This window comes from Rhizoctonia solani, chromosome 5 (genome assembly GCF_016906535.1).
Source record: "Rhizoctonia solani chromosome 5, complete sequence".
Classification (NCBI taxonomy): Eukaryota; Fungi; Basidiomycota; class Agaricomycetes; order Cantharellales; family Ceratobasidiaceae; genus Rhizoctonia; species Rhizoctonia solani.
In genome coordinates, this window is record NC_057374.1 from 2,035,325 (window position 1) to 2,053,535 (window position 18,211).

Below are 18,211 nucleotides of genomic sequence, written 5' to 3' on the forward strand. Positions count from 1 at the left end.
TATAAATTGATGTGGAGAAGGGGTTTTTTATTTGAATCCAAGGCCACAGATACAAACTCAATACAAGATACATCATGAACATCTATTTTAGGGCTCAAGGGTTTGGCAGCTTTCCTTGGCCCTACTCTTTTCCCGATTCATCCTCTGCTACCTTAGCTACTTCCTTGATCGTGGCCTTCCATCTGTTGGGGCATTGTTTGATGCCATGCCCTTTCTGACCGCACTTAACGCAAAGGCCAGACGCACGGCGGCAATCTCTTTCCTCCGGGGTAACGTAGTTGGGGTCCTTGGATAAGCGGACCCTGGTAGTAGTGGTGGAGGTAGAGGTGGTCGTAGCAACCGGGGCCTTGGCAGGAGCTTTTTTAGGGCGGTTCTCCTTGTTTTCCCAACGGATATTGTCAATTTTAATTGAGGCGGCGAATATGGCCTCAAGATCATTGTCCAGAATGTTGTCCTTGGTGGACAGGAGTTCCTTCACCTTCCAGTGAAGACCGCGTGTGAACTGGGCAATAAACGCCTCAGTGTTCCAATCAAGCTCCGCCATTAGGTTACGGAACTTGGTTACATACTCAGCCGTGGTCGTGGACTGAGTTAGCGCGGTGATTTTCCTGGCAGCCGCTCTCTTGGCATTGGGGTCTGCAAATGCCTCCTTGAATTTGGCCGTTAAGGCCGGGATAGTGGTGGGAGGGTTTCCCTCGCCCTTGATGATGGTCCCAATAATGGGAAGAGCCCAGTCAGCAGCTTTATCTGTCATGTGGTATAGGATCCACACAACCATCTGTTCTTCTTCATCAAATTGGTCTTGATGAAGCGCAACCCACAGCAGCATTCGGTCTAGCCACTGGGTTGCCTTCCGTCCCCTGGAGTCTCCTTTGTATGGATCGGGGAGCTCCATTTTGGGTCGCTTCACGCTAGACCCTGAGTCAAATGGGGTAAGGGAGCTGAGGCTCCGCTTAGGCGTGTTGCGAGGCTCTCTTTTGGGGGCCCGCCTGGGTTCTTCCTCTTCTTCTGAGTCGAAGCCCGTTCCTCTTGATGGGCGGAAAGGGGCCTTGAGTCCAGGCCTAACCGTTCCTGGAGTGTGCGCTTCTCCCCCTGTGTGTGTAGGGGGAGTGACAGGCCCAGTCGATGGGCCAGGCTGGGTTTGGACTTGGGGTCCTCCTTGATCCTTGTCGCCAAGTAAGTCGGCGGTCTCCTTGCATATGGCTTTAAGCTCAATGAGCTGCTGGCCCTGAGATTGGATTTGGGCCTGCAGGGACCCAACGGTGGCTGTGAGGGCTGTGACAGCCTCGAGGAGAGCGGTAAGGGACGGTTCCGGTTCCATCCTTGGCAAGTCTTGCGGAGTGGGAGATGCGCTGCGAGAGGGTGGTTGGGAATGGGATGGAATGGAACAACGGGAGGATTGGCTGGAGGGACGGGAGTATGGGTGTGGGACTCCAGAGCGGGTAGAGGGAATGGTGAAAACGGCGTGGGGGGAGTAGTGCCTTTATCAGGACTTATGAGCGGTTTTTTTGTAGTATACTGGCGCTAAACCCTTGCGTCTAGTACCTAGCGTTGGACTGTCCCTACAACAAATCAACAGACCTGGCGGTCGTGATATGGGCGGGTTTTCAGCAAGCGGGTATTTCAGCGGTCTAGGGTCGCTGACTACTGAGTTCCGGCAAAACTCGGGGTATGCGGGGGATTAGAGCCCGTCTGCCTTATAGCAATTTGGTACTACCAGGGACCAACGTCTGTTTGATTATTGAAGACGAAAGGCAAGTCCGATCTGGTTATTTCCCTTGTGCTAGTACAGGGGGTCCTCTCCTTGTTGATCAAGCCTACTAGAAGTCAATTTTACAATGTTGTACACCACTGTAAGGTGGGTACTCGCTAGTGAAGGAGGGCGCTTAAGGCCGTACTACTACAAGCACACGTATGTATCTAACTTATCTAAGGCTATCCTAGTACCGCTTAAGGCGGCCTACTTATCTATACTACTGCGAGGGGGCCTTAGGCCTGGGAGGTGTGGTAGGTTAAGTAAGGGGCTTGGCTACTGATGACTAATGGGGGCCGGCTACTTAGCTGGCTGGAGGTCCTCCTCAATGAATATGAGACGAGGTAAAATCGACTTGGTGTCTCCAAGCGATTTCCCTGCTGTATATATAGACAAAGCACACTATCTACATGGTCTGTGCTTGTGAGAGAAAGAAGTATCTAAGACAAATGAGAAGCGTGCTGCGGGCTGCGCAGAAGCGTGGATTTCTCCTAAGCGCCCTTGGCACGGCATCTCGGCGCGGCATCTTGGCATTGTAAGCGCCGAGATCACGTGATCGAAAAACATAAGATATCAAGTCCGTAAAAAATACTAAAAATAAGAGAAAATTCAGGCGATTCTAATGGTATATGTTAGGAGGTTATGACACCATTGCTGCATCAACTTGTGCGTATGTTATATCGGCAGGTTTGACGATCTTCAAGCGTGTCCGTTCTGCAGGGAGCGTCGACTCAATGCGAACCGCAAACCTAGGCAAGTCTTCCATTATACGCCCCTCATCCCTCAGCTACGGGCGCTGTATCAGGACGCCGCTATGGCAGCTAAACTACGTTACCAAGATGAAGCTGACCAGGGTCCCAAGCCAGGAGTAATTCACGATGTCTTTGACGGGCAGGATTATCGGAGGCTGCGTGCTACGCCCGTCAACCCACCTGGTGGGTATCATTTCTTTGATAACCCCAAGGATCTTGCGCTTGGTCTATCAACTGACGGCGTTACTTTGTTCAAGCGCTGTCGTCGTGGCCTCTCGACAGCCTGGCCCATTATCCTAATTAACTACAACCTCCACCCACGTTATCAAACAAAGCTTGACAATATCATATGTGTTGGTGTCATTCCTGGTCCCACCCAGTGCAAGGACATCAACTCGTTCTTGACCCCGCTCTTGAATGAACTGCTGGAGCTCGAGGCAGGTGTTGATTGCCATGGACTTAGCCCCGAGGGGGTGGCTTATGTATTTTTGCTCCACGCGTTTCTAATCATAGTATTTGGTGACATTCTTGCTGTCTCGAAGATGATCTGCATGAAAGGACACAATGGACGCACCCCCTGCCGAGCCTGTTACATGCAGGGTTATCCTTGCCCCCTTGCGCGGACCACCGTCTATTACATCCCTCTACGACGCCCCAACTACCCAATCCCCCACTCCCCTTTTGAACTCCCTATGCGATCACATGCGGAGTTCTTGGGTGACCTTGAAGTGATTGAAGCCGCACCAACGCGGGTAGCACGGGAGTTCCTCCAAAAGGATCTCGGTATAAACTCGCGGTCAATCTTCGCGAGCCTCAAGTCTATCGATTTATCCTCAAGTTTCCCTTACGACATCATGCATCTACTATTTGAAAACCTTGTGCCGAACATGATCAAACATTGGACGGGGGATTTCAAGTGGCTGGATCAAGGAAACGGGAGCTACGAGATTGACGAGGTAGTATGGAAAGCGGTGGGTAGGCAGACTGCAGCGGCTACTAAAACAATACCAGCCAAGTTCGTCGGCACAATCCCTAACATCGCCGAAGATGCCAAGCTCTTCAAGGCCGAGGCGTATGCGTTCTGGTTTCAATACATGGCGCCGATTCTACTTCAAGGAAGATTGAACGAGCCGTATTATAGGTATGTTTCTTGCTTCGTCGCTTTTGCAAGAGATTATTCATCTTACGGTTTATAGCCACTTTCTGAAAATGCGAGAAATAATGCTGCTTGTCCTTAAGTTCGGCATCTCAAATGATGAGATAGACGAGCTTGAGAGAATGACGGGCGAATGGGTGCTCGAGTATGAATCGTACGTTAATATCGCATTTGCTAACACTTCTCGAATTAACGCGCATACATTCTTAGCCTTTATTATCAGTATACCGTGGAACGACTTCCTGCATGTCCCCTCACAATTCACGCATTGCTACACATGGCTTATTACATTAGGCGAACTGGCCCGCTTTGGGCTTCATGGGCGTTTGTCATGGAAAGGTATTGTCAATTTATTGTTCTAGCGGTCAAAAATCGTGTTCGGCCGTACGAGATGATCGACAACTATGTCTCGCGGGATGCTCAGATGAAGATTGTGTCGAAAACCTTCAATTTACCGCTGATGGGAAGACCGCGTGTAAATACGAGGATGGTACACGGCGTAGAGATATCGAGCCGGGAGAGGATGCACGACGAGTGTAAGTGGGTATCTATTAAGTTTATCTCTGGATTCTAACCTACACCTAACAGTTCGAGAAGTCGTGCTCGGAACGCCCGTAAAGACACGGGGTGTACTAACGGATCAGCTGGAAAACCAGCTTCTCGGCTATTTCTCTCTCGTAGAACCCCGTACCCCCCGGCACGAACTCAGACGGCGGACCAATTTCGATTCGCTCATCAGCTATGGTCGATTTCGCCAGGTTCCAGATGGGGATCGCGTTCGTACAGCGAGGCTTATCAGCAATAATGCCGTCGCACGCGACAACTCATTTGTCAAGGCAAGTATCATCTTAGCTTGTTTTAAGGCTCGGGCTTATAATATGTGTTTTACATTAGTATGACCTCCTGCCTGATCGCAATGCTCGCTGGCGACGCCTCCCAGATGATCCATATCGGCGCTGCTACTACGGTCAGTGCGTAGGCGTATATTTTGTTCGATTTACTGAAAAGTAAGCTGGGTTTGTGATCTTCAAAGCGTATTTTTTTACTCACAGTTGGTTAAAAGCGACGGGAACGTTAAGGCATATCTGCTCGCGGCTGTGAGAGAATGTAATACGAACGGGTCAGACGCCGTGAATCCCGAGACACCCGTTGTCACGTACACCGAGTTGGGGCCCATCAACCTAGTGCATATAGACACGATTATATCAGTTGTGGGGCGGATTCAGTTGGGCCAGACATGGGCTATTGTCGACCGGAGCAGGGACAATGTACGTCCTCAATTTGACGATGACCACGACGAGGACGAGGACAAGGACGGTGACGAGTAGAATATGTCCATTTCATTTAGTAATACAAATATACAAATGTCATTTATTAACGTAGATTCGGGCCACACGGCACCGAGGCACCCTGGCCGTGCCCAGCGTACTACATTGACCCGAGCTAGAGTACCAACGGAACGGCATAGTACCGAGAAAAACGGCGGTACCCGAGGGAGTACGCGCCTCAAACCCTGGAGCTTCTCAACAGTACCAGGGCGTACGTCGTACTACTGTCGTACTTAGGTTAGGTACCGACGTTTCCCACAGTGAAACTTTTCAAGACTCGAACCTAATTCCTGACCAAGACCCTTGTTGAAAGACTTCATCCCAATACGTTGCATGTAAGGATATACGCGCATATATCTCGGTTTCAGCATAAACCAGAGGCCCCAGACCTCTGTTCAGCCGCGAACACTATTTGCCTCCAAGTTGACATCAACCCATCCTGGAATAGCGCTAAATAATATCTGGTGATATTGGTCTTAAACATCGGCTATTTTGGACGAATTGTGAGTGGGGATGAAATTTTCTATGCCTTATGAGCTTGTATCACGCGATTATCCTCAAACATATTCTATGTCGCTCTTCCTAGCTAACGATTCCAAGTTACACACTAAACCACAGGACCTACGCGGAGACTCTCGATCGGTCCCGCTTTCAGTTCGGTTACTGTTCATACTCGGGATCCCATGGAAGTATCTTCCGATGCACACTAAACTTACTGTATAGGTTTCGCTGCTATCATCTTTAGATTTTTGACTTAACCGAACCTGGATTCCAACTCAAAAACAGTAAAGTTTCCGCTATTGACTTTAATGGGTGCCATTGACTAGAACTTTGCGCACCTGAATTTACATACTTCCACGCATACGGATACCTGACTGATGAATAAAACCCGCCTTTCGATCTATTTCTTTTACCGGAAATTGTAGCCTCGATATTTTCCAACCTCTACTACTCTCCAATGGGTTTGAAATATCGGAGCCGGGGCTAATCAGAAGGGTAGAGACGGCATGGAAGTGGACCGGGAGGGTGTCGGGCTGTAAATATAGTAGCCATGCTTCCGATTTGCATCACAATACACATTCATTGTACCCGCCTCCATCTTGTAGTTGTCTAGATATTAAACAATAAAGTGCCAAAAGTATAACTAAACGGGCAAATTCAAACTGCACATGAACCCGAAGGAATACCAAGCAAGTTACTTTCACGCACCTTCCTACCAACCCGTCCTTATCAATCCACCAGCCTCTCCAATGCCTCCAACCAAAACACCGGGTACTCCTCCATTTCTCGAAAAATTCGACCCAGTGTCTTGTACCCAATCCATGGATACGTCCGCGTATGGATCCGCCAATGAATCAACAAAGATCGGATCGCGTGAATGTTCAACTGTATAATGGAAACATGCCCCCATATCTGGACACGCGCTTGAATCAGGGGGAAACGAATTATTTGGGTCTACGGGAGGGAGAATGCTATGCCAATGCGAGTAGGGAATGCGCATGTCGTGTCGAGGGTCTGCGTGCGAGAGAGCATATGCTACGTGCGGCGGCATCTTTGGTGGAGTTCGCCTATAAGGGTGATGGATGGGTGGCTGGCGGGCGTATTGAGGCAGGGTCTGATGGAAATAAGCATCAGGTCGTTTGACGGCATCGTGTGTATCATTTCTTGCTTTGGGAGCCTCCGATAAGGTTGGTTGGGATTGGGTATCCAAAATCGCGTTGAGGCTGGTTTGGTAACTTCGAAATACGTGGGAATCTCGATCAATCCCCAGATTAATGTCCTCAGAGAGCGCGACATGTTCATTCCTAAAGGAATATTCATCCTCCCACAACACATGCTCATTTCGACCAAGATGTGGAATATATGCGCCAGTAGTTGGCTCGACTGCATATGTTGGTACTCCAGGTAACCCAGACTCGAATAATTGAGGTGATGTTGGTTCATGGCCAGAGCCGCCACTAGTCGTGGGCCGGGTCGAGGCTACAGAAAGAGTCTCGCTCTCTGGCTCATAAGATTTTCCTACAGCCCCGCTCCCAACCAATCCCAACACCCGCCTCGAAGTTCCCAACTCGACTCCCCATCTCTCCGCGAGCGCTCTAATCCTTCTCGCTGCATCTTCTGCGCTATCTACCCAATATCCGGTTTCGTCCATTTCATCAAGGCACGCCAATCCGGTCCGCACACCGTCCATAGCGGCTGGGTCTTCGGGTGCCAGGAGCAACACCGTACATGCAGAATAGACGATATAGGGCACGGTCACGCACGGCGAGGAGAGGGGAATATGTCGGATCAGGGATGAGACTTGGAGTGCGGACGCACGAGCAATTCGGAATGCAAGCGTTCGGTATTGGCGAGTTAGAGGCACTTGGGCCGAGTGATGTGCAGAAAGAAAGGGGCGATTTATAAGTATACTTGTTAAGTGTATGAACAAGCTGGAAAAAAGGCTTCAATAATTTTCTGGAGTATAAAAAAAATGGTCCTACTGGAGATACACTAGGCCACTGTCTTTGCGCTTGATAGCTCCCGTTGAGCGTAACCATGTCGGAAGGCTATCGATAAATTTTTGAACGACTAAATGATTTCTAGTAACAAGCTCGAGTATCTCTTGTGCTGTGCGTCTCGGTGCCTCTGTATACCTGAATACCCAGTTATTAGATTCGTCAGACTTGGCATCAATATACACTTACACGCTATCCAATAGATCATCCATCATCTGAATTAATTGCCTGATCGAATCCCAAGCAGCTTGGAGAAGTACATCACCCATTCCAAGTGTTGAAGGACTCCACCACGTCATAGAAGCGTTGCTGGGAATGGATATTTTGGATTCGATAGGATCGGCTGTACGGGAGGAATACTTTGGGGTACTAATAATTCGTCGATCGATTAAAGGCCGCATGCCCATACATACTGCATAAAATCTGTCACTGTGAACGAATAAATATGCGGGCAAACATAAGAAGAATCACACCTTTCGGTGTTGAAAGTAGCCCAAAACACAAAATTCCGTGTCTCGTATAGTCGTTGGGAGATCGCTCCACTTTGGAGAAGTGGTGTTGCGTCGATGTTCAGACCGAGTCGAATACATAAGGATAGTGAAACGCCTATTTAAAATGCTTGAACTTCTTTCTTTTCTTGAGAGAAGGCCCAGTGCTCACCGATTAATGACCAAGCAGCTGGAGACCTTGCGTGACCAAGTTCCCAAGTTGACATGAGACATACGGCCTGAACGCTAGCTAATTTTGGGTTCTGAGCTTCAGTAAACAATAGCTCCTTCGTTTTTTTGTAGAAAATTGTACTCGTTTCTGGATCTCCGTGGAAGAGAGCTGCAATCGAGAACATAGAGTATAGCAATAACGGGCTGATATAATGCGCAAGATCGGACGTAAGTTGGACACTTGATGCTCTCGGGACATTCAGAGCCGTCGCAGCGAATGCGTCTGGAGGTGGAAGTGGTGGTGATGGTATTGCTTCTCCAGGGTGAACGGATTCAGAGTGGATTGCATACGCGGAGAGAAAGGGAACTGGTGCAACGTAAGGCAGATGCATTCGTTGCCAATCCCAAAACTGAGCCAATAGTTTATGCTCGTGCTCAAGACTGATGAGAGTCTCACATTGTTCCATACCAAGATCCAACTCTTCCGGGGACCCCAGTTGGATTACAGGTTTAAGATTGTAGTCTACGGTGCTGGTAGTATCATCTACCAATCCTCGGACAAGGCTGGCTTCTGGTAGAGGAGGTAAGGAGGATGGTGTTGTTCCTTCGGAGGACTGCATAGTGATTTCATTATTGTTGGATGGGGATACCCCCTCACTAGCACAAGACAAGTTGTCACTGATTTCAGCATGATTGAGCATTTGCTCAAGTAAGGCAATACGGGCTTCAAGAGCTGCTACATAATTCTTACGGGCTGGTCTAAGGATGCAAAATTTGGATTATTGGATCTGATTAAAAGTAGCAATTACTAGCCTTCGCTGCTCCAAATTTGTAGTATATGTGCAACCTATGTTGCCCCCCTCACAAGTCATGCATATTGGTCTCCGACCGTCACACTGCCTGAGTCAAAGTACGGAGTATCACTAAATGAGTCATACTTACTTTGCGCTTCCGCCTTCTGCAATTATCACATGCTAGAGCAGTTTTTTTGGCACGGGGTTCTGACATTTGGAGGCACTCTTAAAGTGTACTGGCTGATCGGCAAGTGCAAGGTTAACTGACGTGTTGATTGTTAGCTCTCAGCGCTTATGTTTTGAATTAATTCACATGACACCCCCAGAACAATGTTGGCTTCCAGAAGAATTGCTGGGTGCGGTGAGCTAACTGAACAGGCCCAGGCACAAAATAGAACAGCAAGCACCGCTAAAATCGCAATTAAGTACGAGTAGACACTACCAAATCTAAACAAATGCGGGCAGAAGGATGCGGGGCAAACGGACTCGGGGCCAAAGGGCACGAGACAAGGTTGAGTGCAAGCTCGGGCAGGCAAACTCTGATTTATGCATATATATGTTATGCTGAAGATGTCTATAATAGAAAAATAAATAAAAGTTAAGGGAAAGTTATATGCTTGGGTTGTATGAGATAAAAAGAAAGCCTCCACCTCAGCGGCGCATAGTGAGTACAAGTACAGCGCCCGAGGCTTGGATACGTGACACAAGGGACTAATTGTGCGAATATATAGCATAAGATTCCGGGAGAAGACTAGCGAGAAAAGGAAGCAGACAATGGAAAAGACTGGTTACAGAGAGAAAACTGTTGAGAGAATTGGGCACAATAAATTGATTGTAGCCCTGCGGTAGATGTTTGTACTATACTATAAATTTGCAACCGTCCCTCATCTGGATTTTACACTTGATCCGCAAGCTGGGATAAGAGATGATAATGAGTGGTTAAGGAGGACTCATGAGATAATTCGTATGAATTCATATCTTGTATACTGAACTCTTGATTTAAATGAATGGGGTGTTTCATGAGATCTGTCCTTCATGACCACAAAAGGTGGTTAACGTGCTAAATGCGACTTTTTAGCTTGCCTATGAAATCAAATGGGCCAGTCTATCTCTAAGCTTCTATAGGGCTCCTGCTTTAATCAAATCTAAAATATAAGCATGAAACGCTATATAAAGCTGAAAGGAAATCCATACAGCACACATCTTCTAACAGTAAAGCCGCCTTGATATACTCTATTCGCACTAAGAGAGATCTAATACAAGATGACGGATCAAAAACGCAACAGAATATTAGTGGTCGCGGTCAGGAACAGTGCTGGGTCTCACAGTAGGAAGGTGGTCCCGCAGCATTCGGGTGGAATTCAGTAACTCGCTGCCCCTCCAGTTCTCCTGAGCTTAGACTAGCCGAGCCGTTTTGGCCCCTACCCAATAAACCTATATTATTAGAAGGCACATTTGATTGAAATTATCGTCGACTTGATATCGGACATAACTAAGGGGGGTTAAAGCTTAATGAAACTTTAGGTGAATAAATATATATGCAGGCGAACGGAAAAGTTAAGGCGCCAGAAAATTTGGTCATAGGGAAACTAAACCAGGTTCACAGCAACACTTTTTTCAAGATACACCGCAAGCTACAGAGGTAAATTAGGATAAACTTATCCAATTAAACTTGAATGTACAGGCATAACTCAGGGGCTTTATGCGTATCGACTTTCGAAGATACGAAGACGTGCAACAAGAACAAGTTCGCACGTAGAGTCGATGGGGCCGAGATATCAGCAAATACCGTCAATTCGTATCTTAAGATAATGATGGTTTACAATTTAGGTGGATGGGTACCGAGCCTTTCTGTGGGTCATCAAGTTTGGCCTAGCACCACATTGAATTACGACATCGTGTGAGGCGTCGCCCTTTTCAAATACATCCTCGCTAAGTGAGTAATAGGGGCTGTATGTTAACAATTTAAGCCACTCTACAGAGCTGAACAAGTTGAAGTAATTGCCGGAGTATATATGTTCCTTTATACCATCAATCTAACAAAGACAAAGCTCGAGGGGAAGGTCCACAGTCAGAATAAGAAAATGAAAGTACCCCAGCGTCATACCTGGGTCCGGCTACAGATGGTTGAGCAACTTGTACATATGATTCCTGTAGGGCTCTATTCTCGCCTGATGAATCACTCAGGAATGCCGCCAAGCAGGCGTTGCGGAGCGTGGAAGAGACGGACACGGGTAAAGGAAGCAATCCCGCGACTGTGGACGGCGCAGCAGCTCGCCATGCGGGAATGTATGGTAGAAGTGTAGAAATATCATTTATATAGTAGTAAATACAAGACGAATCTGGAATGTACTGGAACATGCATGTAATCGAGTCAAGCGACAATACCTAGTCATATACTAGATGACTCGACTATAATGTAAAGGTATAAATACGGGTGCACTCGACCGTATAGTACCTCACTTCTCTTTTCTCTCGATTCACACTACTGTCTTTACTATCGTTTTGTATTCATACAATCCTATTTACAATATTATTCTTTCTACAAGAAGGGGTAGCTATCACACAATAAATCAATATTCTCAAAAAGCCTGAGACCCGAGTCACAATCAAATGAGATTAACTACATAGGATTCTAAGCGATTGAACTTGTGATGGGCCTTGTGGATCAGTTCATTCTAGAGACACTCCAAGCAACGCCGTTAACTAACGGTGTAGAGTTCGTAGCAGCGGTGCGTATGATGGACTCGGTCGATAGTTCTCAAACACGTGCAAATGAGCCAAGTTGATTATGTCAGTCTCAATACCGTGTGAACCCAACAGCGATAGTGCTTATGGTGGCTATTTCAATGCGATTGCCCTAGGTGTTTTATGTTGACACGTACGAGCGGAATGATATTCCGAGACGATACCTTGGGTTGGACGCTCCCACACTCACCAGGCACCATTTGAGCCCGGTTCCACCACCACCACCACCACCACCCCGCCACTCTGCGATGAGGTCAGTATACAGTTACCGATGCACTGTCCTTCCTCGCTGTGTTACCTTATTGTTATCCATACGAGCACATTGACCTGTCGCCGATAACTCTACCATTCTCAATCGGATACGCACTGCTTCTGACGCTTATGCGACCTTTGAGCCATCAGACTCATAATGATAATCCTAGGTCGAGCCTGTTGTTTGAACAATATGGTGAGCATTATATGTTATTGGTGTCTTATCAGGTGATTACCGCTCGTCGTATTGAACTACTGCATTTATCAGAATGTGAAAAGCCTTGCTCAGGCTATTGTTTCTCCTCAGGTCAACAAACCAAGAGTATCGTATCGTAGGCATAGACGTGAGTACGGCACCAGGTACCTACTTTTGCTCAATAGGTTGTCAAGAACGCTGAGACGCAGGCTTGTGGCCCTCCAGCCCACAGGACAGTCCTTCGTGGGGATCTCAAATAAAACCTACAGTTTTCCGGTTTACTAATCTGGTTGGGCTCCAACATGTGATCACCTCTCCCAACGGTCACCTTCGCATTGCTCATGATGCTTGACAATCGACCATGCCGGTCACGATCTTATCGAACGGACACCCTGATGTGCTCGGTTGATTCTCCGTTTTTGGGCACCAACAAAATAATGCTCTAGCTGCCAGGTTAGTGACCGATCTTTATGTCATTAGACCAACCGAGGTTTGGAAACATATGCATTGTCTTTTGGCTTTGATATCATACCGTGCTTGGCGTTTAATGGATCGTGCATACGGAACTATGAATCAACAACAATCTTCGCAGAATATCATTGATAAACGACGGGTACGTTTGTCGTATGCCTTGCACATACACCGGTGGATCTTTGGCTAGGGGACGGAATCATCACACACACTGTACGAACAAACGCTGGTTTCTCCCTCATGGCATGCTACATCCACTCCGAATAGAGACCTCAAACACCATTGCCACACTCCCAAAGCGCAGTCGCCCAGTTTGGAAGAGAGAACCCCAAGCAATGACAAAAACACTATATAAATGTAAGTGTTTACCACATCCAAAAACGCTGATGAGATTTCAAAGTACGTTTTTATTAACCTAAAGAGCGAGCTTAGTCACTACATTTCAAAAATGTGGTGGTGCCCAAGGTCTCTAGTGTCTGATTTATTTGGGCTCACAGGTTTGTTGATTGGTTGGACCCTCGTTCACATCGGCGGTAGATATTGGATTCAAACTGTCAGCTGGCTTGAGTATTTATCTTCAAAGTATTTGGGGCTTCGACACGGCGTTGGATTGGAAAATTCTCTAGAGCTTCTGTTCGCCACAGACTGGGACCGAGTCTGCATCGCTCTCGTTTTATGCGCCCAATACATTGCCTATATGTCATTGGATTCAGCCTCGTTGGATCTACCCAGTGTATTCAACAAAGCTGGTACCTCGGAGGAGCCATAGCGGCCTATTGCTTGCTTGCTTGCTTGTTTCGCGTTGGAATAAGCCTGATTCTCTCGTGCTGCTGGTGGGTATCCAAGCCACTCTCATCAATTGATATCTATACACCCAGCACGAGATCTTCACAACTGAATTGCAAAAGAGATTCAACATATCGTGAAAGCGTCAAGGACCGGTTTTGGGACTTAAATGGCATCGTGGCACGAAACGCAGGTTGCTGTCAAGTGTGCCTGTGTGTGGTTATAGGCGGCCTTTTAGTTTATCATCTCAAGCCGGATGCCGAGAGCGGTGAATACCAACTTTACGACAGTCACGTGAAGGGTTGCACAAGATGGTTTGGCTCGTGGATCCATCAATTCTCGTGCTTCCGTTAAGTTTGTTCCGCCTCACAGGGTACCAGTATTGATATTCTCGAAGCTACAACACTAGTCTTGTCGACAACCTTCAGTCTACGACCTCAGGTTCAACAACAACTCGAATTGCCTCATTAGACGCTAGCGCCCATTGGACGCATTCTGGACCCTATTTCATCGGGGTTCTGACAGGTTCTCTTTTCAGTCCATCACACCAAGACATTATGTGTCAACTCGATTTGCGCAGTTCCGAGATGGAATAGGTGTTCTTTGAAACTTCTTTGCTTCGCCTTGAGACGGAGAAGAGGATGCCCCCCTGCGGCCGAGGCTGCCGAGACACCAGAAAACCACTCGCTGGATCTACACACATATAAGACTTGCCTATCTACCGAGCCAAATAACCTTTTTCCGACTTCCCCCATACTACTAAGGCCCCGACCGTGACGTCGTTTGGGACGTTTATCAGACGTTCAATTATAACGGGGACTGATATATGATGGATGATTATGGAGATGTTAGCTTTGGTTATGAGGCGGATTATGGGTTGCCTGGCAACCGTGTTGGGCTAGCGGTATGTTGTTTGGCCACTTCTTCTACAAATTATTGAGGATTTTCTAAAGCTCATTGGTGCAATGGGTCTAATATCAGCATTATCCACCTTGGTTCTCATAGGCTATATTATGGTGGGGTACTTGGTGTGTGAGCTATGGTCGAAGCGCTGACATTACTTTCAAGTACTATACTTTTATTAGTAAAGATCATGACCAACCTATGGTACAAGGCATACGCTCCTTCACGCACAGCGCGCTAGGAGTTTTCCTATGCAGCCTTCTCATCAGCGATATGATCCAAGGCGCGGCTTTTGCAATCAACTTTAAATGGGCGGCTGATGGAAGCGTGCATTCGGGCCTGGCATGTACTGCTCAAGGTAAGGTCCTTGAAGTCGGCTTTTCCGAATGAAATTAACAATATACAGGCGCTGTGTCTCAGTTCGGAGATTTAGGATCTGCTTTATGGTCGCTGGCAATTTCGATGCACACTTTCAGGTAGGCGGCACACCCAACCCAAAGTTGTTCATCACGACTCATATCACACATATTAGTCTGTTATTTCTTGTCCAAAAGCCGCCTGTATGGTTGACGTGGATGATATTTATCGTTGGTTGGGTACTCATAGCCGTGTTACCGATTCTCGGCCCGTATGGGATTCAAAAGCTCGAGACCAAGGGAGAGTTTTATGGAGTATCGGGCGCTTGGTGCTGGATTGGGCATGGATACCAGTTAGAAAGATTCCTATACGTTTATGTATGTGGAACATTTGGTAGCTAAGAACAACAGCTAACCTCGTATAGATGTGGATCTTTCTGTCTCTTGTCACCTCGCTCATACTTTACGGTGCGGATAACCAATTTTTTCCAGTTAATTCTGACCTCATCGATTTGAACTTAGGCCTCGTATACCTTCGTTTTTCTGGTCGTCTCGTACTTAAAAAAGGAAGGTTTCACTGGAGCTCTAAGCCGACGGGTTGGTCATCTGGACTTTTTTCCTCCGGGGTACACGAACCTACTGCGACATCGCGCCCGTACAGTACTTTCCAGTCACACTCGCCATCGCAACGTATGACTGAATCGGAAAAGAATGGGATCGGGAAACACTTAAAGTCAATTTCGAAGCGGCTGATGCTGTATCCGCTCGGTGAGCTGCACGAAAAGCTAACTGGAGGTCTGACTGATAGACTCGAATAGTATATTCAGTCGTGACTTTGCCAGTTGCCGCGTGTCGTATAGGCGCTGTTTCTGGATGGAAGCCTCCTTTACCTATGTACATCTTTGCAGGGGTGAGTCAATTTAGCAGTCAGCCTTACTTTCAAATTAACTATTTTGTAGATATCATTTACTAGCTCTGGCTTAACTAATGTTATCCTCTTCATCGTCACTCGACACGCACTGCTGCGCAAAGTTGTATCCGTTCGACCGCAAATACATGTAACCACTCATCAAGTTACCGTTCTCGAAGACGCCCGGGGAGTGCAAACTATCCACCTGCCTCGATTGGGGAAGCCCTCTGAAGATCGCGAGTCCAACAGCGACAACAGTGTGTCAGAAGAACTTGACGAGTCCTTCGGGATGTCCAAAAAGTACGAGTCGGTTCCGGCTGGCTCTGCCCCACCCTCTCCAAACCCGGCGGGAAACGCGTCCACTACTCGATTATCATAGCCCGATTATTGTTATTGATTTGAATATTCCTTTGGTATGTTTAGATACTTCAGGACGCTTAGCCTTGGTAACCCTCGTTCGTTCGTTCGTTCGTTCTTCGTTTCTCTCTGTATTACCTCGGACACATTTGGACTGATGTGACATGTGCCTTCTTGTATACTGCTTCATGAAACATACATCCTACATTCCTTCTATAATCGCAACACTTTTACTATGTACACTTGGTCATACAATAGAGAGTTCGTGCGGGCATTCTAAGACCAAAACGAGCCAGAGTGCGGATATTCTGGAGCCACCAAGTTTTTTTATGATACTTCGCTAGTCAACATTGAGTGTTCTCAATAAATCATCACAGTATCAATGAGAATAGTGTCCAGGGCTTGGTTTGGAGGTAAACAACACGGCTGGTTATTTACATTGTACGAGGCCAATATACTGAAAACAAGTATGTATGTTTCAACAACAATTGAGCTGAAACAGAAGTCAATATGTACTTATTTGGGTATCAAATCTCTCCTAGTACAGTCCATGCTGAGGAAGACATACTGAATTTATTGCATTCAGGCCATATCATACTAAAAAGAAAATTTTCACCGACATACTAGATCTCGGTATCTTATTATATTATGCCACAGCGAATATAGCATTCAGCATTTGATAAGCCCCCAATAATGTGTTCATTGAATTTATAGCATGTCGTTTCGTCTGTTACCTCAGAAACGTTAAGGCTTCCATAGCTGTCTGTTGCGGATTTGCACTTTTCGATAGAATAGTGGCATTCGTGGTGTAGAGCGCAATCAACTTTCTAGTGTGTCAACTATTGCACATTATAAGAGGCCCATCTTATTTAATCTTTTTGTTATTATTATCTATTAACGCGAGGGAAGCCGTGGGAAAGCCGACTAGCCTCAGAGACATTTTTGACAGCGAACTAAGGTACACCCCGTCCGCGAACCAGAAAACACACCGCCGACCGCCCCCACCCGGAGGTACGACGGGTCGTAAAGCTCGTTCACATAACGGATAACTTCGCCTTGTAATTGCGCATATACATACATATGTCGATTTGGCACGTGATACACCCCCTTGAACGGACAAGATTTATGCACAGTTGTGTTATATGCACATACCTGTGCGCATAAGTCCCATCTCAACACCTAATAGTTATGTCGCAACATATTTAAAACAAAAAAAATTCTGTCGCAGGAAGCCATTGTAGCTGGAGTATTTCTGAATTCTGTATATTTGTTTCGGCCCTCACAAAATCAAAGTTAACCTGTACTCAAATCTGACCTCTGCACATGTACAATATGTATACATGTATGAACAGATGTTTATATTGACGTAAAATGTCGGTTATTAACACGATTCGAGTGGGAGCCCGGACCCTCCTTTGGCGTGCTAGAGGTATTGGTTGGGTCACCCAAGACTGCGACCGTTGGGGTAGGGGGTACACGGGGGATGCTCCCCAGTCGCATGTATATAGCACGTGCTTGCATACGCGAAGATTCATTCCTTCCACAGCTACACATCCCCGTCTCCACCGTCCAGGTTGAAGACTTAGGAGAGGCATAAAATGGTGACTTTGTTTCATAGATGGTGCTTACTGAAGTGCATGAGGTTAGAAATAACACCCCGCGTTTTATACTCCGGAATGATAGGGCAGAATGGCGTCTGGTTAACTCACCAACACATTGTTCACATGTAGCTCCCAGGTCGTTACTCGTGTAATAGAAATGTCAAATGTACTAAAAAAAGTAGCCCACGTGACTGTAAGGTTACACTCAGCAAGTTTGAGCTGGATTTTATCAGAAAATGTCCACGTGACTGTAATTTTTTTAATACACGTCCATATATAAACAATACGGAAGCTACATGCGAACTAGGCAAACCGCTCACAAAACCAAAGCCGAACCGTAAAAAGCTACAGGGAACCAGAAGGCACAGAACAGAAGCCACGTGACTGTAAGTCACCATCTGGGCCACGTCAAGTTCCCATTCACCGCGGTTCGCCGTCACTGTTGCTTTATATGTTATGTTGTACGACATAGTACGACATATCAGTCATACCTGAAGAACTGGTCCTAACTCGCACAACGTGTCCTTGATCCTGATTATATTTTCATGAATCTAAATATTGCTGTTGGTCGATGATTCTCTCAAGTTTGTGTCTGACTACCTTGCATCATGAAAAAGGCTCTTTCTCCCTGATTATTACACCTGTCCAGTAAGCTCTATAGCAGGCGATCGGTCCATCGTGTCCCGAGCAA

At 46.8% G+C, this 18,211-nt stretch overlaps 4 protein-coding genes across 4 annotated transcripts; 2 read left to right on the forward strand and 2 right to left on the reverse strand.

The window, feature by feature from the left end:
* Nucleotides 1-121: 121 nt before the first annotated feature.
* On the reverse strand, nucleotides 122-1,321 carry RhiXN_09455 (Retrotransposon-derived protein PEG10; the record flags this gene model as incomplete). Its single annotated transcript, XM_043329271.1, has 1 exon — nucleotides 122-1,321. The coding sequence occupies one exon, from the start codon at nucleotides 1,319-1,321 to the stop codon at nucleotides 122-124; it is 1,200 nt and encodes a 399-aa protein (XP_043180717.1).
* Nucleotides 1,322-2,567: 1,246 nt separating this feature from the next.
* RhiXN_09456 (Transposase family Tnp2 protein) lies at nucleotides 2,568-4,989 on the forward strand (the record flags this gene model as incomplete). Its single annotated transcript, XM_043329272.1, has 6 exons — nucleotides 2,568-3,646; nucleotides 3,702-3,815; nucleotides 3,872-4,197; nucleotides 4,250-4,491; nucleotides 4,556-4,668; nucleotides 4,725-4,989. 6 exons carry the CDS (start codon nucleotides 2,568-2,570, stop codon nucleotides 4,987-4,989), a joined length of 2,139 nt encoding a protein of 712 aa, XP_043180718.1.
* A 1,213-nt stretch (nucleotides 4,990-6,202) lies between these two features.
* On the reverse strand, nucleotides 6,203-8,847 carry RhiXN_09457 (Fungal specific transcription factor domain; the record flags this gene model as incomplete). The annotated part of the gene is made up of 5 exons (XM_043329273.1): nucleotides 6,203-7,421; nucleotides 7,473-7,625; nucleotides 7,677-7,916; nucleotides 7,961-8,093; nucleotides 8,148-8,847. 5 exons carry the CDS (start codon nucleotides 8,845-8,847, stop codon nucleotides 6,203-6,205), a joined length of 2,445 nt encoding a protein of 814 aa, XP_043180719.1.
* A 5,375-nt stretch (nucleotides 8,848-14,222) lies between these two features.
* RhiXN_09458 (G protein coupled glucose receptor regulating Gpa2 protein) lies at nucleotides 14,223-15,941 on the forward strand (the record flags this gene model as incomplete). The annotated part of the gene is made up of 9 exons (XM_043329274.1): nucleotides 14,223-14,297; nucleotides 14,347-14,414; nucleotides 14,479-14,654; nucleotides 14,703-14,772; nucleotides 14,829-15,030; nucleotides 15,078-15,120; nucleotides 15,175-15,420; nucleotides 15,471-15,562; nucleotides 15,612-15,941. 9 exons carry the CDS (start codon nucleotides 14,223-14,225, stop codon nucleotides 15,939-15,941), a joined length of 1,302 nt encoding a protein of 433 aa, XP_043180720.1.
* Nucleotides 15,942-18,211: the final 2,270 nt, after the last annotated feature.